Source organism: Polistes fuscatus, unplaced genomic scaffold, assembly GCF_010416935.1.
Source record: "Polistes fuscatus isolate 324 unplaced genomic scaffold, CU_Pfus_HIC Scaffold4, whole genome shotgun sequence".
Taxonomy (NCBI): Eukaryota; Metazoa; Arthropoda; class Insecta; order Hymenoptera; family Vespidae; genus Polistes; species Polistes fuscatus.
The window spans coordinates 2,551,267-2,576,669 of NW_025113118.1; the positions used below are offsets into that span (position 1 = coordinate 2,551,267).

The 25,403-nt window shown below is 32.0% G+C and overlaps 2 protein-coding genes and 1 long non-coding RNA gene across 4 annotated transcripts in view; 2 read left to right on the forward strand and 1 right to left on the reverse strand.

Moving 5' to 3' along the window:
• LOC122520939 (zwei Ig domain protein zig-8-like) overlaps positions 1 to 25,403 on the forward strand; it is a 299,078-nt gene that overhangs the window by 145,304 nt on the left and 128,371 nt on the right. The gene's annotated exons all lie outside the window — the stretch shown is intronic.
• Positions 4,952 to 5,592, forward strand: LOC122520940. Its single transcript, XR_006304625.1, has 2 exons — positions 4,952 to 5,418; positions 5,530 to 5,592. It is a non-coding gene; the product is annotated as an uncharacterized LOC122520940 (long non-coding RNA).
• Positions 21,789 to 23,249, reverse strand: LOC122520938. Its single transcript, XM_043641267.1, has one exon. The coding sequence runs from the start codon at positions 23,148 to 23,150 to the stop codon at positions 21,906 to 21,908; it is 1,245 nt and encodes a 414-aa protein (XP_043497202.1). The 5' UTR covers positions 23,151 to 23,249; the 3' UTR covers positions 21,789 to 21,905.

Consider the following 25,403-nt stretch of genomic DNA (forward strand, 5'->3'; position numbering starts at 1 on the left):
CCTGCGCCACTAACCGGCAACGCGCGTTATGGCCTTTCCGTGTCCTCGATGATATTTCACGATTTCCTTGACAATCTTTCTCTCTCTCTCTCTCTCTCTATCTCTTTCTCCCTCTCTCTCTCTCTCTCTATCTCTTTCTCTCTCTCTCTCTCTCTATCTCTCTCTCTCTCTCTCTCTATCTCTTTCTCTCTCTCTTTCTCTCTCTTTCTTTTTCTCACTCTCTTTCTCTCTCTTTCTTTTTCTCACTCACCTTCGCTCATTCTCTATTCGTCTCTTTTTTTTAAAGCAAATGACTACTCGACCAGCATAAATAATTATTCTAATAAAACAAAGAAAGAGAGAGAGAGGAAGAGAGAATTATCACTTATTTCAGTTTGCTTTTAAATTTATATGAAATTATCATTTGATGCGCTGTAGGATGATAAATTATTTGATTAATGACATAAAGTTTGAATATAATGCTTGCTCTACGTATCATTAATAATACTGATTAATGAAACGCAAACTCGTATGAACTTTGCGAGATGTTTTATTTATTGGTTATTAACTTTGATAGATTTTTCAATTAGATAGATAGGAATAATAATTTTAAATAATATAGATAAGTAGTAAATAAGAAAAGTTCTGTTTGAAAAATATAATCCTTCAAATATATCTCTTTCTTTTCCTCTTCCTCTCTCTTCGAATCGAGTATTCTTTAAATTTTTTAAACTGTTTATTTTATTAATACATCATATAGGAATCCTTCTTGAAGGAACACATCTGGAAATACATAAATTTTCCATGCTATTCCGATCCTGGCTTTAACCTAAAGCATAGAAGATGCGTCAGGTGTTACAGCAGCTATTATTACTGACCATCTCCCTAAACGCATGCAATATATATTTCCTTTCTATTCGAGCCAATAATCAATTAGAAATGTTTGCTTTTAAATAAGTGATTATTGAAAACACATTGTAATTTAATACGGAGAGAAATATCATAAATATATTTATTTATCGATAATATTGTTTCGTAATTTTTAGTAAGAATTTTTCCTTATCTATTATAAAATCGACTGATTTAATCATTGACATTGATTGGACTACTTTTAATTCAATATTAATAGACTACCTTTTTTTAATCCTTGGTAAGATACTTTTATTTCCATAATACACTTGTTTGCACCCGGTTTCCTTAATCCGCTTAGAATTTAATTTATAATTCATTCGTAAGAACGTTAAAAGGATTTTGTGAAAACATAATAGAATAAATTGTTTGATTTCTGTTCAAGATTTATAGAAATCTTAACGTTTGTTTTAACACAGTTCGAATTATTATTACAATATATTGTTCGTTTAAATCATTTCTCATTCTAGAGATTTTTAATGATCTCCGGCAATATTTTCGTTAATCATTTTCAATTTATGTTTTTAAATTTTTGTGTTATTAGATTTTTATTAATATCAATGCGAGATGAAATGAAAAAATCTGATTAAAGTTTTCATTGGATTTTCATTTCATCAATAATAGCAACGTAAATATTTTACGGAAGCACGTAAATTATTCTTTATAAATGCTAACTCTGACTAAAAAGAAAAAGAAAAGAAAGAAATATAGAAAGCGAGTCGTTATAAACGACGCGGGAACGGTAACGTAGCCATAAAATGTAACGAAGAGGTTAATTATGTTGATTTACGTAGGCGCGAGCTAGAGTTTTATTGTAAATTCGCGGCACAGATTTTATCCTGTTTCCTTTTCATCCTTAAACCTTAATCGTCGTTGCATGGTCACTGACAAGCATTTTCTAGATAATTATAAATAATCATAAATGATCTTTATGAGAAAAGTATTATAGAAAATTAAAAATTATCGATTATTTATGATTTACAGCACTCTTTTTTTCTCTAGAACAGGATTTTCAAATAAAAATAAATTTCTTCTTTTATTCGACTTATATTTACAAATATAATCCCTTCCTCCCATCATTCTCCTGTTCGATTGTAACATTCGTCCGCATACACCCTTTTTATATTTATTTATTATATAAATATATTTTGTTGAATTTGTATAATTTATTTTCGAAATTCGTTTGTAATATTTAAAAATATAAATTAATAAGCATATCAAATATAATATTATACCTGTTTTCCGGTTAACTTACTTATACTTTTTCAAAGACTTACATTGTAAAGTTACGTTGGTGTATCTCGGCAAGTGAAGCCACACAATTTAGATGGACCACTTGTTTGTTCGAGGAACAAGCAAGCAAAGAAGCGAGTGAGTGAGTGAGCGAGCGAGCGTACAGGAACGCTTCAGGAAAGCTTTGCTGAATTTCGCAACATCCGCTCTTATTCCAGTCTGTTTTCCTTTCTGATTGGAAGCGGTACTCTTCGTTATCAATCCTCGTTTTCTCGTCTCTCATCCCTCCTCGCGATCCGTTAATCCGCTTGACCGCTCGGCTGAGTCGCAGCTTCAACTAAAAATTCCTTCTATTTCTCCTCCCTCCTCTTTCTCTCTCTCTCTCTATTTCTTTTTGTCTCTTTCTCTTCCTCTTTCGTTCTTTCTCTTGACCGAACTTCATTCATTGCCACGAGCTCAAGCCAAAGAGAATCCGTAATATCGCTTCTCCGATGAGACTCCCTTTCAATTTGCCCGATCTGCCCGCCGTATTTCGTTCACGCTCCGTAAAACTTCAATGTCCACGTCGAAGGATCGAGCATCGAAAAACGAACGGCTGACTCGCTTTGCCACTCCGCATAGATACGCTTTCCTCGAGGAAAACAGAATTTATCTTCTTTATTTTTCCTTTTCGCACTTTTTTGTATTTTCTTATTTTTCCAAAGAAAAATATCTTCAGCAAACCTTGTCACTTGTATTATTTCTTTACAACTGTGACTACGGTAAAAGATCATCAATTTCTTAAGATATATAAATATACCAAATCATTTTCTAATATTTCTCAATTCGAAAGAAAATTAAATAATAGAAAGAAATTTATGAATGTTTGGCAATCTAGTCAAATAAAAATCCGTAAATCTAAAAATAAAAATCAATAAATCAGTTGTAATAAAGAATTTTCTTAGATTCCATCGAATCGTGTTAGAATCACTGTTAAGTACATCCATTTACCTAAAAGACTTCAAAGGATTGACAAAGAGGAATCACGTAAGCGTGTCTTGATCCTAAAGAGAAAAGGGAATTCCAATGGTGTTGTAAAAGCTTTTGAAAGGGCTTAGAAATCTCACGGCAGTTGCGTCATACTACGTTTGCTTTAACCTCTGCTTTTAACCGAGCAGGGTCACGTGATTCGATCATTAGATCGAGCTCCAGGTAGCCAGAAGCAAATTAGAAAGCGAGGTAATTGCAGACCGTTTGCACGCCACCGGTAACTGACCGAAATGCTAGTAACAATCCCTGTGCCAAGAGAGTAGCATGGGCCCGTGTGCTCGGAAACACTAGCGTTCTCGCCCCTGTTCTCGATTTACTCTCGCTATTAAACCAGCCTCGGTGTCCGGCGTCGACACCAGCCTTGTTTTACAAGCTTTATAGACGACCGAAAGGGAAGAGACTACCAAAGGAAAACAATATTTCATTTGACCGAAAACAAAACTTTACTAACCACTTTCTATTTATATATATATATTCTACCTATTTTATTTTTAATTTTTTGCAAATACCTTTCATATGATTATGATTAATACATTTTAGATAAAGAATAAAAATGTTCGAGCTGTCGAATTGAATTTATTTACAATTTTGTGATTTAGTGGAAAACTTTGTATACATTTCTAAACATTTTATCGTAGATTCAAATTTAAGTTAATTAATACAAATTTGTTTTAAATTTTCACTAAAGTTTTAAAATATATTTCTAATATGATTTTCTAATATCTTCATATTATTTCATTTCTGCAACAGCAACAATAAAATATAATCTTAGTTCCTATAAACATTTGAAAATTCAATATCTCAGAAAGTTATTACTTTTTTACATTTCATATTTTCGAATGCACTAGCAAAATTTGTTAAATGATCATAATTTATTTTTAAGTACTTTTCTTTTTAATCTCATAACAAAAACCAACAGTTCATTACTATTCGAGTGCCATGCTTATTTGCTAACGTAAAACTCGTGGAAACATTTTAGACTCATCTAGACTTCTTGAAACTATATCAGTGAAAAGAAAATTGGAACGAGCCATTGACTTCCTCTCTCTTTCTCTCTCTCTCTCTCTCTCTCTCTCTCTCTCTCTTTCTTTCTCTTTCTCTCTCTTTCTCTTATTCTCTCTCTTTCATAAATCTTTATGAAAGCTTAGAAAAGTCGTAGGTACTTCTCTGTTCGTACTACTTAAAACTCTATAGCAACTTATTTCTTCTTACAAAATTCTTACTTTTCTCCTAGAGAAATTTTTTCTCCTCTCTTCTTCTCATTCTCTCATCTTCTCTCTATTTCGTGGACTTTCATAGAATACTCATTCTAGTATATCACTATTCTGCCAAACAGAAGTAGAAGTCACTCGACTTTTTTACGTTCGGACAAAAAAGATAGAAAATGGTACAAAGAAACAAGACTAGAGTGATGACAAAAGAATAGAAAAAAAGAAACGAGAAACAACCAATCGCTCGTCGTTGAAAAGAGAACGTTGGAGAAAAGTAACATTCTTTCTTCGTGGCGTTGACATTTCACGTAGGTAGATATTTACGTATGTTCTACTTGGCAAAACATATATTTACGTTCTCGAAGCTTTTTCCCTTTTATCTATTCGCAAGCGAAAACGAGAAAATATCGCTAAAGCATCCCAAATCCATTCGATTTATTTCGATACATTTGTCGAGCCTAGTACCTACGTAGTGGGATATTGTATATATCTCTTTCTCATGGAATTGTCAACTTATCATTTGTATATTTCATTCATTGTATATTTTCCATTTTTATTACAACTTCGATAATATAATTTTTTTCCGCAAATATAAAAGAGAGAGAGAGAGGAAAAAAGAGAAAAAAAGAAATAAAAATAAACAATTGTATGAGTACAACAATTTAAAACGACCGATTAGATAAGAACAACATTATATTTTCAGATAATTATGTTATCGCTCTTGAGAGGAAAGATGGTGGATACTATCTAACTAAGTCATCGAAGCAACTTTGAGGTTTACATTGCACTCGATCGGTATCGGAAGCCATTTCGATAACATTCGAATAATGCCCACATCGATAGACATGAAAAGTGCTGACATTCTTAGGAAGCCTATACAATGTATCCATCTTGCTTCAATTCGATTCTTTGAGTTCTTTAATAAATAGCTCATGTCAATTGTTACGTATGAAGGATTGAGAAGAAAAATAATATAAATTAATAAGGAAATACACACACACACGAAAGAGAGAGAGAAATTTAAAAATTCATGTTTTATCGAAACTATTGCATGGAAGTAAGTAGATATGTAATACATTTCGAAAATAGTTGCCATGGGGTCAAAATTTATATAAGTCGAATTGTGTTTCAAATTTATTTGAATATTACATAAGTGTCTCGTTCGTAGATATCTTATAACGAGTGAGAAAGAAAGATGGAAAATTTTAAAGTTTGAGCAAAAGCAGGAGTAGAAGAAGAAGAAAAAGAAGAAGAAGTAGAAGTAGAAATAGAAGTAGAAATAGGAGTAGAAGTAGAAGTAGAAGTAAAAGTAAAAAAAAGAAGGAAGAAGCACAAAAGGACCATCTCGTCGATGTCGATATCTCACGTAACATTTTTGGCGCGAGGAGTCAGGGAGGAGAGGAAAAAAGATGAAAGGGAAAGGAAGAGAGGAAAGAAGGGAGATGACAGAGAAACGTCGTAAAATTTGAGAGCAACCATCCAATTCCGTTAAAAGAGATTCAGATGCTGCATTTCTCGGTATCTTCTTTCTTTGAAATAAGCATTTCGACCCCACACAGTATTGGATAAAAGAAAGGGAAATAAAAGAACGGAAACTCTTTCCAATCTCCTACGTGAAATGTTATAAATCAAAATCTTAAAATGAAAGAAAAAATTATGAAAAAAAGGTAAGAAAATTTTCTAAAAAATAATCGAAAATCCTGTAAGGATATGATTTTTTATGCGTTATATCCTTTGACGTAGTATAAGATGATCAGTTATTGTTCTGACTGTGAAACCTTTACTAGGGATTGACTTTAACCCATTTAGACATGAAACTCATTCAATTAAAATTTTATGGCACTGTAGGAAGTATCCGTAAGATCATTGACAAGAATTTTAAATCGTTTAGTTATAATGGGAACTATAACATAAATGTACGGTAAATCTGAAAAGGTTAAGGAACGTTAATTTGATACTGAATGATGGAACAAGAGACTTAAATTATGAGGATAGAATAGGAGGTAATTCGATTAGAAAATAATTTATAATTCAAATGAAGCAGTAAGTAGTTAATTAGAAATAAATACTACGAGTCTTTCATTCAAACAGTGTGTTAATTCAAAATTATGCTTCTTTTCAATGGTAAATTAACAGCATTCAGTAAAGATATGAAAGAATACAGATGTTTTTCTTAAGTTGATTTTCGAATTATTATCGATTTTACCAAATACAATATACTGATTTATTAATTAAATACCAATTTTGCAGGATGTAGAATACACTGAATTAGTAATTAGTGATAGACTTATCAACTAATTAGTTTTTAACTGAATGACTTATTTTTATCGCTTTTCTTAATCCTCTTTTATCTTCTCAAGCCCATCACATTAGAAGCTTTTACCAAGAATACAGGAATTGTTTCTAATTGAATAAAAATATGAACACCTGTGAATCTTATTGGTTTAACATTCAATAAGGAGTCTATTGTATTACAAAGCAAAGTTCGGATGATGCAAATACCGAAGGATTTAACCGAAGATATTTGCATAAACAGAGAAATTGTAGATCTTCTGAATTGTTAATTCCAGGGGTCTTAGGTAAGATATTCAAATATTCGAACAGATGAAAATAAATTTACACGGAACGTAAAAATACATATATCACACAATTATTAATTTAGTTGGTAACTTCACGTTCGCCGATGTAAATTTGGTCTCTTTTTCTCTCTTTCTTTCGCGAAACTTAGGACAAGAAAAAACGATATAAAATATCAGAAACAATGAAAATTGTATTCTTCCGCAATACGAGCAAAGTCTCTCTCAAGTTCTTTGGAAAATTTTTGAAGATCCGCATTCTCGGTGAACTTCCAGCCGCCTTACGACGTCCTCAAATATTTCTTCTCAAAGCAAAGAGAGCTAAAAAAAAAATAATAAAAAGAAAGAAAGAAAAAGAGAAAGAGAGCTTAGAGCATTTACTCGACACACTCCGGCAAAAAGCATACCTATATTTCGTAAAAACTATAACGTGTGAAACTTCGACTTTGTGTAGAAAAAAGAGAGAAAGAGAGACACGAAAAGAAGTCTTGGACTATTTTTCTCCTATCATCTTCGTCGAATAAAAATAAAAGGTATTTTCGTTGATAGTAGGAGTCGATCGAAATCCTGTGCCAATTTTATGCCATCTACAAGAGAAAACGGTCTTTTCCTAGATCAGTTTGATTGCTAAACTTTGACATCGTTTCACCAAACGATACGAATATTTCTTCGTCGATCGAAGACTACACCTTTAGTCCGCGATTTCGCGTATTTTTCTATACACGATATTTACTTCGTGTAAATAAGTATTAATGCGCTATATAAACGTAACATTAACAAATAGTGTTATCTCAAAGTAAACGAATATCTTGATAGAATTAATTAATCATTATTCAAAAAGAATTGTCCTACACGCGTGAAAATGTTTTCACGAGAATGAAGTGTCGGGCAGAACATTTTTCAAGAAAACAAAGAGAATAAAAAAAAAACCTTGAAACACTCGGTCCAAGTTTTCTACGCGGCTGACCCATTCTTTACTCTGCTACTAGTAATATATGTATACATAGTAGCAGTAGTAGTAGTAATAGTAGTAGTAGTAGTAGTAATAGTAATAGTAGTAGCAGTAGTGGTAATAATATTAATAGTAGTAGTAGGAATAAAAGTAGGAGTAGAGTAGCTGTTTTTCTTTTTCTTACGCCCTGAACTTTCTTCTCTCTTTCTTTCTTTCTCTTTTTTCTTTTCTTCTTCGTAACTCTCTATTTCATTCTCTTTCCCTGAAACACTCGACCACAGCGATACGTACACCGTATCGCAAGAGAAATCCCAGACTTACAACATTTAAATTCACGAGGAGTCATGATTGCCATGGTACTCTTTTCGACCTCTTCCTCCTCCTTCTCCTCTTCATCCTCCTTCTACTCCTTTCGTAGCTTGATTTCGCTGATTCAATTGTTCCTCTGCGCTCTCTCAGCGTCTCGAGCATGTTCTACTTTATTGTACGACCTCACCACTTCGTCTTCCTTCTCCGTATTATTTTCCTTCTCTCTTCAAACACTATCTTTCTTTCTCTCTTGGCCGGATTACACATACACATACACATACACATACACACACACACATACATACATACATATATATATTAGACAGATACATACAATACTTACTCTTCTCACCCATCCATCCATCTCCATTCGTTCATCTTATTCCTTCTTTCCTTTCTTTTTCTTTACCTTAACTCCTTCACGCTCGCTATTTCCAGCCTGCTGAATCCTTTTCTCGACCAATCTTATTCGTCCTATCGACCTCGAAATTTTATCCTCGTGATACCCATCCTTGTCGAAAGTTACTTGAATAGAGCTCCGTCTCGACCTGGCCTTGGAGAATTTTAATCACCAATTTACAAGTACCAACAATTGGAACGCTTCCTAGTCTGATCGATTACTTGTATAGTTAGTTTTCCTTCTTTTCTTATTTTTACTTTTTATGCATATATATATTTCCAGCTTTTTTCCCCATTCTTTTTTATTGTTATTCATAACCTGATCTCAAGTACTTTTCCTTTTGATTGATTCAAAAAGCACCAAATGTATTCAATAATTCGAACAATTGGAATAAAAAAATATTTATATTTAACAATCATTCGATAATTTTTTTTTTTCTTTCATTTGTAAGAAATGTTTTGTTCGTTAATGAATTACTTACTACTCCCACTATTGGCCCATGGCCTTTAACGGAAATTAAGCAAATAAAGTGGTTAGCATTTTTATCGATAATAATATCTATCTCGGTTGTGTGCTAGGAAACGCAAATAGACAACATATGGTTACGATTTCGAGTCTCGAACCCTCTCCACGAGAAAACGTGGAATAACCGTACTCCTCGGACTAACGTGAAAATAATGAGACCTGTAAACCGGAAGCTAACCTGATATCGTCGACATGATCTCACGTGTTCGTACTATCTATCTCCGACCCTATCTCCACAAGCGCTTTACTACTATCCCGTGTATGAATTTCTGCCTTTCTTGGTAATATATGCACGTACGTATACTAACGTATGCATGTATATAACATATTTCAAATTATTTTTTATTTAAACAAAAAATAAATTTTCACTTATGTATGTGCATAGATAAGTCCGTAGTAGATGATAAATTAACGTACAATAAAAAATTTAAAAGCCATACATATTACGAAGATAAGGATAGAATATAATTGGTTTTATTAGTATACGAGTTGTATGGAAAGAATGAATTAATAACAACAGCTTAGAGTTGTTATTAGAAGATTGTAAATCTAGTCCTGTTTGTACGTAACAGTTCAGATGGAGAAATTGTTGTATAGTAGAACACTAATTTTTATCATGATTGTAAGCTTGTATTTAAAATAAAGGATATGATAATAATTCTAAAAAATTATACAATAACGAAATGTTTGTAATAAAATGTGTGCGTGAAAATAAATAAAAAAGAGATAATATTGCACAGAGGAAGTATTACATCATCGACTATTTTTTCAATAATTTATGTTGTAAGCAGGAAAGTGTATACACAAGTGTTTGGATGATAAAGAATTTCAATAATAGAATGTTCGAATACTAAATCGTCGGATACTAACGGTTCTACTATATTTTAGTAAACAATAAATTTGTTTTATTCCTAAAATTTTGTATCAGTAAAAAATATTAAATATGAATATACAAATGTCGACGTAGGAAGCAAGCGTTAAAAATTAAATATTGATTTATTTTTAACACAAAGCAAGAATAATAAATATCAAAAGATAGTGATCGATAATTGTTACATCATGACGCGAACTAGTTTGTCGATGTTAATCAAACAAAAAGATTCTTTATCTTCGAGTTAGTAGAATTAGATAAATGAAACTAAATGCATGCGTCTACACGTATTTGCTTTATTTAGAAGCCTGTACAACTAGATTTTATAACACTTCTCTGTCTATATTTCTATCTATGATACAATTACAAGTGAAGCAGTTTCATCGCTTTGCATCTCGTAGCATCCATCACGAGAAACTTCAAGGGATTACTTTTCACACACATGATTTCTTGAACACACGTTAAGTAATACATTTACGTTACCCTACAAACATATTTACATTTGCATTCGAGTACCTTAGCAAAGATATCATGTTGTATATACGTTTAGCTACTATGTAATAATAATAATAATAATACTTGCATTTACGTATTACATGCATGAAATATGTAATAAATATGTACATGTAATAAATTTCAGTAAATTTACAGATATAAATACAGATATTCAATCTTTGAATTTTTATATAATTTATAAATTTCTACATATTATACGTATAGGTTGTACCAAAATTAATGGCTGATAGTTCTTCGTATAAAAATAATTTAAAAACAAACAAGAATAATATTTATTCGTTCGAGAAAAATAATTGTGAATTATGTTTACATTGAACTAGAGTCAAGTAAAGAAAAGATGATAGCTTTCCAATTTTTTTCAGCTATAAATATTTTCTTTTACATACGCTTTCGTATTCATTACTATCTGTAATGTTCACATCTTGCTTCCAGTTGTACGATTTATTTTTCCTACGTTTAGTTTGTCTCCATCCATCGAGCTAAGACAATGACTCAGCAGCAGCTGCCAAGTATTAAATCAACAATTTTCAATCCAGAAGGATGATGCAGGAGATATAACAATAATTTATTGAGTGCACTTCCTTTCATAATTATTATAATTCTGGTGGTAAGTAGCTGATCTTAAAATTTCGAATTTTCAATTTGACTTTCTCGAATTTGATTTTCTCGAAAATGAGACCTCAAACAAAAGACATGTTACTCCTTTTATTTTGACTTATTTTAATATATATCTCAGACAATGAAAATAACGAAGAGAAAATATATGTAATAAGTATACATAATCCTTTAACTCGAATAAACTAAAGTTTCCGGAAAAAATGTCGAAAGAAATTTACAAGAAAAGAAATTTCTATCGGTCTCAAATGATCGCGTGAATGTCGTGCTACGTAGAGAACCGACTAATTTAACTCGTACGCGTGTACACATGCGACGAATGTTAAAAAGCCGTTTTAAGCTTTTTACGTGGCACGACATGAAACGAACGGTCACCTTTTCGTCCTTTTGACCGTCGTCGTCATCGTCGTCGTCGTCATCGTTGTTGTTTAAAAACCCTTCTCTTTTTCCCTCCATCTATTTTTCACATCATATAAGTCAAGTAAACGAACGACGGAAAGGGAAAGAAATAAAAGAAAAATATTCACGAAAATTCGAGTCCTGTGACGCCAGCTAGAATTAAATTAGCAAATGTGTACGACAAAGGAAAAAATTTTTCGTTAATGATACGCGTGCGTCGAGCTGCCTCCCAACTCCCGTTACAATATCTCATCACCCTACCTTCCCTTCGTCTTTTATTTTTTTATTTTTTACGGCATTACGTCGAACAAACGAACGAGCCGTGCTTGATCGCAATAATAGAACGACTATGTTTATAAAATAATAGAAAAATACGAAATGAGAAAAAAAGAAATTCCTCTTTCTTTCTCTCTCGAAGAGAATTTGCTTTGTGTATAAAATTCGCGTTTTTATTTTTATTCTTATTATTGTTATTACTGTTTTTTAAATTTTACGTTCGAAATATTTTGTCGAAAAATTTTTCACGTTTAATCACCTTTCGATATTTTTCTATTTCTAAATATTTTAATGAAAAAATAAACAAAGGACCGTCATAGATAATAGATATGCCATCATTTTTATTATTGTTATTATTATTATGTACATTATAGTTGGAAATTTTTACGTGAAGAGTTTCTCACGCATTTTTTATCTGTAAAAATGTATGGAAGAAAAAGAAAAGCGTAATATTAACGCGATGAAAATGATGCATCCTCTTCGCCCTTTTGCGAGATTCGATCTCGTTAATAATACCGTCATTAGACGTAGAACTCGTTAAACAGACTAACAGCGACGGTTAGTCGTGCCAGATCTATGCTCAGAAGCAGCTTTTCACAGTGATTTGATTTTATAACTCTCTCACTCAGGGAGTTTAGAGTTACTTATTGAATTTTATGAGTTCCCGTAAATGCACCTTTTATTTGCCTGGTCAACGTTACGTGATTCGATCGATTATAATACAATTATTATTATTTATTACGAGAACAAACAAATTTTATCGGGCATTCTTTCGCAATTTATTTTCGAACTACTTTTCAATTAAATTTACAACCACGGAAAGATAAAGGATCGATGTTGAATGGAAAAAGAAAAAGGAAAAAAAAGGAAGAAAAATAAAGAGAACCATCATTATAATATATTTTATAGATAAGTACGTAGAAAAATAATTGGACGTAAGAAAATTGTCGATAATAAAAAGAAGGAAAAACAACCGCAGTCTACCTGCACAAAGAAGCATGATAAAAGAGAAAGAAACCAACCGATCCACTCCCTCTTTCCTCCCCAGCACGCACACACACACACACATACATACACTTACCATCTGTCGTTCTTCCAGTTTCCTGTTTATGAAAATGAAAAACCACTAAAGAAGAAAATGTAGTAAATGTTAGGTATATTCCTAGTAGGAAAAGAGGCGTTTACGAACTATGCCATGAGTGGAAAAGGAAGTCTTAAATTATAGGACCTGTCGGCAACAGTCTTTTTAAGCTGGCTTTCTCCCCGCCCTTACCGCGATAAATATAAAGTTGCTTTGAATAAAAAAAGACAGAAACCACCAAGGAAAAAAGAAAAAAGCTCGAAAAATAAAAAGAAGGAGGAGGGGGTGGTGGGCTAAAGGATGGAAGAGGAAAGGTGGAAAAAGAAGAGTAGAACATAGCATTTTCACCTTCAGCTTGGTGTTCTCCATTGTACAGTGGATGCTTTAGAAAATATTCCAAAGCGAAAGAAATAGTCGGATGGTGAAGGAAGATAAGCAAAGAGAAAGGGAGAGAACTAGAGAGGGCGGTAAAGAGTAGAAGAGGGTAGGGTGTCTTGGTCTTTCGTTGCGAAAGTAATGCAGAGATTGTTCGCGGCAGGTACTACTATTTTTTCTTTCTTTTATGTACCTTTTCTTTTTCTCCTCGAAGGCCATTCGCGCAAACGTTTCTTTCTTCTATTTCCTTCTCTCATTAGTTATTTTTTTTCTCTCTCTCTCTCTCTCTCATTTTCGTTCTTTAAGCGGCGTTCCAACGAAAAGACGCGAAACATCTGTAGGTGTGTAAAAAAGAAGCGAAATTTTTCTTCCCTTACTTTAAGGATAATATATACCTATTGTATATATAGAAAAAGAGAAAGAGAGGGAGAGAGAGAGAGAGAGAGTAATTCTGGATTCCGGAAAGTAGCGAAGTAGAAAGGAGTCATTATAAATACAGTTGGATTAACAACTTCGGATTTACTTGAAATGGTAAAAGAGAGAGAAAGAGATAGAAAGAAAGAGAAAAAAGAGAGAGGATGAGCGAAAAGGAAAAGATGAATTGTCGTGGCATTGTCATGATTTTTATATTTCTTTTAAGACTTTTCTAAGAATTTATATAAAAATTTTCTTTTTCATAAATCAACAAATACCATAGCCGAATATTTGAATATATTTTTTCTTTCAAATAGTTGCTCACTAATTTATTTGAATATTGTCGTTTAATCTATAGAACTGTTTTTTCGGTATTCCAGTTAATTTTAATATATTTTCTGTGACAATAATTAACGAGTATAATATATACTATAAATAGTATGAAAAATTCATTATATCGTAATATTCATTCGAAGTTTACGAATATTTTTTGGGAAATCTATGTAATAATGATATAGAGTACTTATTAATACGAAGCCATAGTTGAAACCAGTATGGAGGAATGTGTATGTCGAAAGGAATGTAACCAGATATAGACTAATCTGCTCTCGAATAGGCTTCGCCCTTCGGCTACTTTCTTACAGTCTCACTCTCACTCTTCCTTTCTCTTGTTCCTTATTTTTTTATCTCTATATCTACTTTTTTTTCATGACATATTAGATTTTTGATGAGCGTCTCTTTCCACTTGTAGTTTTCGAAGAAAAGCTATTACTTACTATACTTATTTCTAGATTTGTTTTCTTGATAAATATATTTAAAAAAATATTATCAAAATAATAATGACAATAATAATACACTAACAATAACAATTCAGTTATTTATTTATTAATTATCACTTTACTCTCAAGAGTCTACATCTCTGTTGCAGAACTTATTAATGTGTGTAATACTTCTTATGTACTTATTTCTCTAATGGGCGAGCAAAGGTGTATATAAATCAGAATTATACAAAATAACATAACTCAGTTTATACTTTTGATATGGGTACTACTATAACCTATGGATATAGACATTGGAATTAGAAGTTAGAAACTCAGATAAAGGAGCAGAAAGGAAATGGAATTGACTCGTACTATTAAAACCATAAGCAAAGAACAAGAATAAGCAATGCGTTTGGTTAACCTAATAAAACACATAAACGTACTTTACTTGATTTAGCAAAATTATGACACATACTCTTTTATCAGAGATTTAATAATATCTTGCAAAGCCTTTTTATATTTAATTTGTCCATACCATTAATTTAAAGAATCAAGAATCCTGATATAATAATAATGATAATAATAGTAAGAAAAAAAAGTACAGAAAATCAATAGAGTGATTGTTAGGAAAAATAGTACAAATAAAATTGGCTTACAACAATTAATGAATTTTTCGATAAAATTTTATATATCATCTTTCATCATTATCTCCTCAATATTTCTCTATAAAATCGATAGAATCGTATAGATGTATGCAGTAGTAGATTTCTGCACAGATGGTAGAAGCAATTGTTCTAACCCTAATAAAACAAGGAACCCCATATAAAGCACGCACGTACACACACACGTATGCACATATAAAATAAATTCATAATATGTAACAAATTTAATTTAATATCTAATAGCCGATAAAATCATTTTTACTTGTATATCTGCGATTATGATCGAATTTGGATAGTGCATTTTTCAGCTCATCATTTGCACTAACACTTGAAGTAAAAACGTGTACATTGTGCACGTAATTTTTTTGTTTTAACAGAATCCTAAAAGTTTGTAATACTATAGATCTTTTAAGGATCTATTCAATGATTTGATAAAAATTTGCAAATGTCATTTTTATTTCTGTTTATTTTTATTATTCTTGAAGATTATTATAATTATTTTGCAAAAAATTTTTCTTTCGTGTTTATTTCAAAATAAATATATTTTTATCGATTTTTTATGTTTAAGATATTTCTAACATATATTCAAATCGATTGGGTAATTTTATCGAACAACAATTAATCACGATAGAATAGAAATATTTCGATAAAAATTAGTTAACTTTAATAAAATTAACGACGATATGAAGATAGGATGTTGCGAATAGCGAAAGATAGAGAGAAAGAATAGAATTGGCATGAGTTAATTGAATGAGATTTTATTTTGAGTATTGTCAATCAAAAAAAAATGTTCATTTATTACTCGTAAGATATTTACAATATTCATCACAATTTAATATACAATTTTTTAGAAGAAGCGACACGAATAATAATTACTTAAAATGTTCGATTATTTTCTCATCTTCAATCAAAAAAAGAGTTAAAAGTTTTCTGCAATATTTTTTATTTCTCATTTTTTTCACGTTATTATTTAGACAAAATAAGTCTACATTAAAGCGGCCGTATCATCGCTCGTTGATAGAAATGCAAATTCACGTTGAAACGCAATCAGAGAGAGGGACGACAACGAACGGGATGAAACGTGTAAAATCGAACACATGGAGAGAGAGAGAGAGAGAGAGAGAGAGATGACTGCGTAACGTAGAATGTGTAGTGTGTCTCGGGATGCAATTACACGTGCGATGATCAACACGACGTTGTAACGATGTGATTAGAGTGGAATATGCTCTTCGTATCTAGGACCCAATCTACAAGGCAGCCAATAACTCCTTCTACTGAATCTTCTTTATGTTCAAAATAATATTAGAAAATAAAAATAACATACTTTCTAATTTATCGACAAGTTTATAATTTAATTAAACTATTTTTCAATAATATTTAATAGAAAGATAATTGAATATATTATGCATGTAATAAACTGAATATGAATTATTGGTATAGCAGTTAATGTATTAATATGAACGCATATGAATATGTATATGTTAAAAGAAACCAAAGATTTCAAACTAATATTTATGTCAATTAGCATTAAAACATTTTACTTAATTTGAGGTTGTTAAATTGTGAAGGTGTTTTTATTCAAAATATTGAATTCTGCATTTGATATCATTAAACAACACAATCCTTGGATTTCTTACCTCGTATAATATCTAAAGAAAGAACGTCCTTACGATTTGAACGTCGTACGTCTTTAAGAGAGGCATAGAGATTTTAATTAAAAGTTCTCACAGAATCATGGAAGAAGAATAAAAAGAAGATGAAGAAGAAGAGGAAAGGAAAGAAGTAAAACTTTTACAGGAAGTTCGCGTAAAAAGGTTCACCCCTTGGTATGTTTGATATAGGTATACATAACTATACATAATTCTCTTGTGCGAGCTATTCGACTGATTTATTTTATGGTCTAATTAGATCTATCAGAATATCGTCAAAATGTTTGGGAAGAAAAAAAGAGAGAGAAAAATTTAATCACATAAAGTTTGATTAAAAGAGATGTGTAAACCATGAGATATGTTAGTGTTTAAATTTCCAATTTTAGTTTATTTAAATCAAAGCGAACGATCGACCAATATTTGTATCGGCTTGTTTATCACTGAATTTTACACAAATTCGATTTATAACTCAATTCGATTTTCTTAATATTCCCAATACCAACGATTTTGATCTCTTTGACGTTTTTTTTTTATTTTTTATAGAAGCTTTAGAAAGAGAAAATAGTGGAAGAGAAAGAGAGAGAGAGAGAGAGAGAAAGAAAAAAATTAGAAAAAGATAATAGAGTGCAAGATACTATTACTCTCACGGTTTAACCGGCATCGATCATTCACGGCTCGAACAAGTTAGAGTGCGGAAATTCATTAAACTTAGACCACTTCTTCCTTAACAACTATGCCCAAACCAATCGTCTCTTTTCGTCTTTCTTAAACGTGGCTTTGTTACGTAGAACGGATGAATTCGAAACTTTTCGTTACGCTTACGCGATTCTCCTTCTCTCTCTCTTTTTCTTTCTCTCTCTCGCTATCTATTTGAATTTTCTCCTAACGTTAATCTCACAGATTATTCTCCAATCCAAGATAAGTGAATTAACGAATATTTGAACGATATAATTTCTATACAAAATAATGAAAACTTGTCTGAAAAATATACACAGTTATAAGTGTGTATGTATGTATATCCACACTTACTTACCAGAAATAATTTCATTAAAATTTATTTGCATTCTCGATTCACGATGATCCATCTATGTTGAAGAACACTCAATTGTTATTTAATATCCTTGACGTGTAATCAATTGAATTTTAATAATTGATTATATCCCTATCAACTTGGTTAGATCGATTGAATAATCATACTTCGTTATAGAATCATTTTGAAAATTGAAGAGAACATTCGCGTGGATTGCTTTTCGACTACTATTCGAACAATACCTAGTTCAAAAGAAACAAGGCAGCCATTATTCTCGGTCGAATGTCCTACGTCCAAGTGGACCAAAGTAAGAGATGAGATGAGAAAGAGAGAAGGAAGAAGAGAGAGAGAATATCTCGTAGGTGGGTGGTTCGCGGTATTTAGGAATAAATTGACCTACGTCGCCGTCGGCGGTTGTTTATTTTCGAAATTAAATTGAATTGGCCCATAACTTGGCGGTCTATTAGCCCTGGGGAGCAGGCTAGTTTGCTCGTAAATCTCCGGAGTATCGGACTGGGGTGGCGGCACCACGGGGATTCCGCGGGATGAAGAAGGGGTGGGTGCTTGCTCTCGAAGGGTGGCTTGAGGGTGGCGGGTTCGACCACGGGTGTGGGGATTCGATTCGCTCTCGACAATGCGTCCGGAAGCTCCCAGGAAATACATGGGCGTGGTGCCGAGATAAATGTACTCTTGCATTTGCATACTTACGTATCGCGAACGAGAGAAATTGTGTATGTGTGTATGAGAGAGAAAGAGGAAAGACACTCACTCCTTTTTGTTCTATTTTTTTCTTTTTTCTTTTTGAACCATTCGATACTATTGTCCAGGACATTTGGTCCGGTCAGCTGATGCGTTTAGTTTAACTTTTATTTTCATTCGTAAAAATTCTAATTAAACAATATTTAAGCAATTATGTAGTTTAGTAAATGAAATTACAAAGAATAATTAGATAATAAACGATTTTCATTTTTATTTTTCACAGCGAAAAATAATTAATTGTCTGAAGAGTGGAGAACTTGTCTATACAATAGAAAAACGTTCATTTTTCATTTTTACAACGGCACATTGTGTATGCGTCAGATTGATTTAACATCAATTTTTCTTATTACTTAGCTCGCGTAATCACCGATCGTTTTGTTCCTTTTTAAAAATAGAACGAATATTTCTCTTCGCTTTATCGATCAACCGTATCGAAGATAAAACGATAATACGTTATCGGTAATCCAAGGTTTTCTGTTGGTCTATACATGTACACTCGCGTGCCGAAACACTACTCTTCCCTTTTCTTTTTTTCTTTCTTTCTTTCTTTCTTTCTTTCTTCCTTTCTTTCTTTCTTTCTTTTTTCCTTCCTTCCTTCCTTCCTTCCTTTTTTTGTCTTATTTTCTAAGAACGATAAATTACGACTAGGACGGAATTAATTTCGAATTAGGAACAAAGTTATTTGTCACGAGTCGAGTTGAAAATATTTCGATCTTTCCTTCCAGGACCTCTCCTTTCCCTTTTATTGAAACCTTTTTATTCAGAATCATCGATCATTCTTATATTGAAAGGAACCGAAGGTGTGAGATATACGCGGGATATATCTTTATATTTGTCATTATTTTCATTTTGTCATATAGAAATGACAATGTTTTATATATTTTCAAATATAATATAAATCAAATATATTATAATCATTAATCTCAACTTAAAATATGTAAAAATATTCTCCGAGTTATAGAAAATATTAAACGCGTGATCATATACTCCTAGAATAAATCGTTGAATCATAAATTACATTTAAAAATCATTAAATTTGTAAAAGAATATTTCAAATAAATTAAAGAGAGAAAACACGTGAGAATCGTCGAGGAAATTTTGGTAGAAAAGCTTTTCGTGGAATACTTTCACGAAGAGAAAGAGAGACAGAGAGAAAAGAATTTATTTATCTAGCCGGTCTTGCTTATCAAGATTCTGCGTGGGTAGAACGAGACTTGAAGAAAAGAGTAGGAAGAAAGGTTAAAGAGGGTAGAAGAAAAAGGAGAAAAAAAGAAAAAGGGGCGTGGAAGTTCTGCTTCTCTTTCTGCAGCACACTCGTATCGTCTGCCGACCTTGTTTCCCTCGCAATCTTCTTAGACCGAAGGTTATTTGCTTTGTCGCATTAAAGGGCTCTCCTTCTTTGCTTTCTTCTCTTCTAGCTGTTCTGAAATATTGCATCTTAAAACTTGGAGCATGCGACTCGCGACTTCAACGCCCAACGTTCCCTTTTCTCCTTGAAATATTCCTAATATTTTCAACTTTAAGAAACGAGGTGACCCTTCCTCAGATTAAAACGTTCGAGTATACAGAGCACCAATTTCTATCTTTTCTCTCTCCCCCCCCTCTCTCTCTATCATTCACGCAAGACTATCTGTATGTTAGTCGTTAAAGATCGTTAAACTCTTTTCGACCTCTTAAAAAGTTCTCGAACTTGTCGGCAAAGCGTACGAAACGTTGAATTCTTCGAGTTTAACGATCAAACTTGTACACTTTTCTAATAGCAAGAAGATGATTCTTATTGCACGAACGATTATATAAAAATGATTATTTACTTTAAGAAAGAAAAAGAGAAAATAAAAGATAACTCTCACAAAATTTAGTTAAACAATGTTTTATTAATTTTTTTTTTTTAATACATTTATAAAAAAAAGGAAATAAAAATATATGACTTTTTCCTATTTAAATATATATTTTATAATAGTTAATATTAATTTCAAGGTCAATTATTTTTTATCATTATGAATAATTTCTACAAATCAGTATGTATCGTTTTTATCTATCGATTTGATTATACTATTTTTTGATTATTCTAACAATAAGTAATACAACGTGTATTCAATTTCTCCCATTAGGAACAGTTCCTTGTTATTATGATACCGATATCACGTCGATCGATACAACCTCGCATAAATTGCATGCAATGTATGTATGTGCCAACGTAGACTCGATTTTACGGAATATGATACCATGCTTGAAGGCTACGCCAAAGTGCACTTGCAGCAGACATATATATATATGTATGTATACATTCGTACAAATATAAATATAAGTATACATGTTTTCGATTCACTACAATGTAATGAAATTTTTTCAGAAAAGTTTTTTCTCGTTTTTCTACAAATTACACTAGAATTGACCTACCAAAGAGGTATCCCATTTTTATGATTAAAATCGCACCATGTGAATATTCACACGTATTCGCGTCTAATTGTAATAAAATTATTTTGAATGCACTATCTTTATCTCTCGTCCTTTTTTTTTCTTCTTATCGTTTATCTCAACTCGTTCGCCTACATGATCGTGCAAGAACACTGAACGAGGTATTGCATAATCTCTTTTCTTTCATTTTCTTTCTCTCTCTCTCTCTCTCTCTCACACACACACACACACACACAACTTTCTCGCTCTCTTTCTTTCTAGCTAGTTTCTTTTATAGCAAAAGCAAAGAAAATTTTTGACGGCGTTTGAAATTCAGGCTACGACGTGATAAACGAATTTCCTGCAAGTCGCTCGCGCGAACGCGCGCACGCCAAGATGCACGAGGAAAAATATATGGAAATGACAAAGTTTTTTCCGCGTACAGGAGTACGGTACAGCACGACACGAGGATGCTTTTATTTGAAAGGCAGATACCAGCCCAGTCTCTCTCACTACGCTTGGAAGAATAATAATTTTTGCGCATCCTACAACTCTTCTTTACCCAGCGCGAAGGTAAAACGCTTTGTTCGATGTATTCGATAAACGTTGCATGAACTTTTAAACGCTTTTATCTTTTTTATTATTTTTCCTTTTATATTTTGTTTCATCTCAGTGACAGCGATGATAGAAATATCGATACTTTATTTAATAAAAAGTTTGTAAACTCTTATTTAAAGGAAATTCTAATTTTATCGGTTGTTTGTTTTTCTTCAAGCTTGCTTGAAATATTTTTCCTTAAAAATAATTTTAATAATGGAACATAAATAGATAGATTATTAGTATATAAATATAAATCCGAGTACTCCATAAACGCCTCTTTTATTATAACACAATCTAATAGATAACAGATGGCATGCATTTATTGTGTTATTTTATCAACTTATTAGGTATTTCATATTTCGAATAATCTGATAACATTATGATAAAACATGATTAAAGCATCCTAGTTCCTTTAAATCGAGTAATAAGTCTGCCAATAATTTGGAAACTTCATCATCACCGGATACGAATGCTAGTTCCGAAATTTCTTCTATGCTTTTATCCATGACATCAGGTATCTTTGGAAAATTTTTGTTTACAAGCATGTGTAAGAAAAATGTTGCTATAGTATAACCAAAAAGAGCATTCTCGACGTAATCATTATAGAAAGCTTCATATGAGTATTTATCTAAATCAGTCAAACCATTTTCTTTAAGACATCTCGTCAATTCGTCATGATAAGCTCGTAAGACCATTGAAATGTTATTGTATTTCACTTGATTGATACAAGAGAGACAGAGAAACGTGGAAAGATCGATCGTCGGTGAACTGTATCGAATTAAAGCGAAATCGATCAGCAATACTTGAGCTTCCTTCTCGTTCTTGTTAAATAACATATTGTTGATAGTGAAATCACCGTGACAAAATACGGCCAATGGTTCAACAGGTTTTATAGTTTTCAATGTGATATTATTATAAGCGTCTTTTAAAAATTCCTCGAGTTTGTCACAAACATTTCGATTGTAATTATGTTTTCGTAAATACACAACAGGTCTGATACCTACGGAATTGATTAAATATTTAAAATGATGTGACGATTCTTGATCATCATCACTGTATCGGCATTCTTGAATATCATTGATCAGGTTAAAAAATTTCTCAGGTTGTTGTTCCTTCATGATGTATCCTTTGGCGTGAAATCTACCTATTTCTTTCATAACTACAAGAATATCGTCCATTGGTAGATTGATTTTTTGTGGATGGAGAGCGTAACCTCGATTAGATACATCTTCCAAAATCAACGATGTTTCATGCAAGCCACCGACTTCGATGTAAATACATTTTGGATAATTATCGTTCTCTGTAGCATAATTACGATAGAACATAATTTCGTTGTGAAAATGTTTTTGTAAATTAGCAATTTGTTGCACGGCTTCAGTCGTGATCGACGTTTTAGCTAAGAATCGCATAATCGTTGTTTTAGATTCCTTTTTATCTTTATTTTTGTTATCATTCTTAATCCATAACTTTATTGTGAGGAAATAAATACCAGAGGCAAAGATACTATTTTCAGGTTGACTAAATTCGTATTCAAATTTATCGAAATCATCTCGAAGATGACTCACTAATTTAGGTACAAGTGCATTGAAATATTCCTTGATCTTAGCGTTTATGTCAGACATTTTCACTTTTAAGAACGTTCGAATAAACTCGTTTGATTATACCAATATATTCTTTTTTACGTTTCTTTATCCACATTCACAGGAACAAATATTTTTAAATTAAAATTTTAACAATTCACTTGTAGGCAAATGTTCTTAATACACATGAAATGTTGAAGTGTTTAGCCTTATTTGTTTGTTTCAATTCAAATTAGCAATTATATGAACTATTATATGTGTCAATATTACAGACAAATTGAAGATGTAGCTAATACGTTCAGCTCTGATAGACGACTGGATGAGCGACGCTTCTCCATTCCAACTAGATGAATCATTTATAAAAGAAGTAGCAGGGTGGGAGAACAAGAGAGAGAGAGAGAGAAAAGATAAAGGAAAAGGAAATATACTGAATGTGACTAAATAAATAGAGACATAAAACCATATAGTAAAAGAATTAACAATACATTATACGTTCTTTTTAAATATTGTACAACTTGTTGAGAAATCCAATTTTAACAATTTTGCTGTTGCATTAATAATTTATTCTATTTTGTAATTAACAATTTCTAATCTTGTAATAACTTAAAATAATTTATTAAATTAATTGAAACAGATTTTTTATAGATTTTTGTTTCACAATAATCAAAATCATAATTTAACGAAATAAAGTAAATTTAAAAAATGTTAACTGAAAGCTATTGTTCTCTTTATTTATTATTAAAAATTAGAATATATGTAGGATTTGGATTCGGTGTAAAGGTGTATAATGAACCTACACCGAGGGTAATTCTACTATAAAATATTTAATAAAACAGAAGATAGAAATAAATGTTACAAAAATGCCTCACGATCTTTAGACAACGTAAAGTGATTCGACTTAATTCGATTTCGTTTTCTGACCGACCCGATATACGCTCGTTATATTACTCTCTCTTGTTCTCTGTATATTACTCTTCTTGCTCTCTATTACTCTTCTTGCTCCTCGCAGTCTTTTTCTCCGCTCCTTTATATATCTGCCGTTAGCGACAAGTCGGTTTTCCCTCTAACTCTTGTCAACGAACATATTTTAAATCAAACGTTATCCTTCACTTTATACATCTTGTAAATAAACATATTTGAACTAAAACGTTATCCTTCACCTTATACATCTTGTAAATACCTATTTGAACCAAAACGATCTTCTTCATCTTACAACGTACTTTCCTATACATACTTTTTTTTCCTAACGACTGTCAGCTATTTATCTTATGTTCTTTTTTTCTATGGATCTTTACCGATTACTCATATCATGCCGCTTTGTTCTTAAGCTACTGTTACCACTTCTACATATATGTTATATAATATAAATTATTTTACATATATACATACGTATACAAGGTCTTTCGCCTAACTCGACTACCTAAAATATCTCGTTTATTTCGTACGATAGAAAAAAATATCAAAGAAAAAAATATTCTATTCGAAGGCGTCGATATAGTGAATGGCCGAATTTCTTTTCAAAGTCATTTTTTTTCGAGAAATCAAGGTCATCGTATTTTTTTTAAATAGGTCTACATATTTATACTAGAATATTCTTATAGCCTATAAATAAATGAGTCCAACGATGTACAAAATGTTGACCATCAAGTGACCTTTACCGAGAAAATTGTGAAATGTTGTCTCTTGTACATGAGAAGATTTTTTGAAGTTATACCTTCTTTTGGCGCGTTTGGAAAAATGTGATGGGAGTGATTTTTTTCCGAGCGTCAGTAAAAACGACACCACGAAGTTTTAGTCCAGTCAACGAGGGCCGTTTCCTCCATGTCTCAGGAAAGAGGGTAAGAACTTGATATAAGGGTAAATAGACGACGCTGAATCGAATGGTGCTAATTTTTTTGATCTGAGTGGTGCCGTTTTTGAGAAAAAGGGTAAAAAAGGATAAAAATTGGTAAAAAATGGCTTTATCTTAGAATCTAGGCATTTAATCGAAAAACGTTTCAAACAAAAGTTGTAGAGAATTAAAATATACATAAAAAATGTTCTATGAGTTATCTTCGTATTTTCAAAAATAAGCGAATAAAATTGGATTGAAGATGGGAAAATAATTGTAAGAGTGGGGAAGCAAGTCCCGCCTCTCAGTCGGCTTTTACACGCGAACGGGCTAGTGTGCGTGCGAGCGGGACTCTCTTCTTCTTCGGGACTCTCGATCTTGAATGCAAGTGAGAGTGAGAGAAGAAACCGATATTTCCCTTTTCTATTTGTTTAGGCGATAACGAGTATTATTGTCCTTGGCCA

Coding starts and splice junctions, on each gene's coding strand:
- LOC122520938 (XM_043641267.1), bottom strand. CDS start 23,150: ATGTCTGACATAAACGCTAAGATCAAGGAATATTTCAATGCACTTGTA.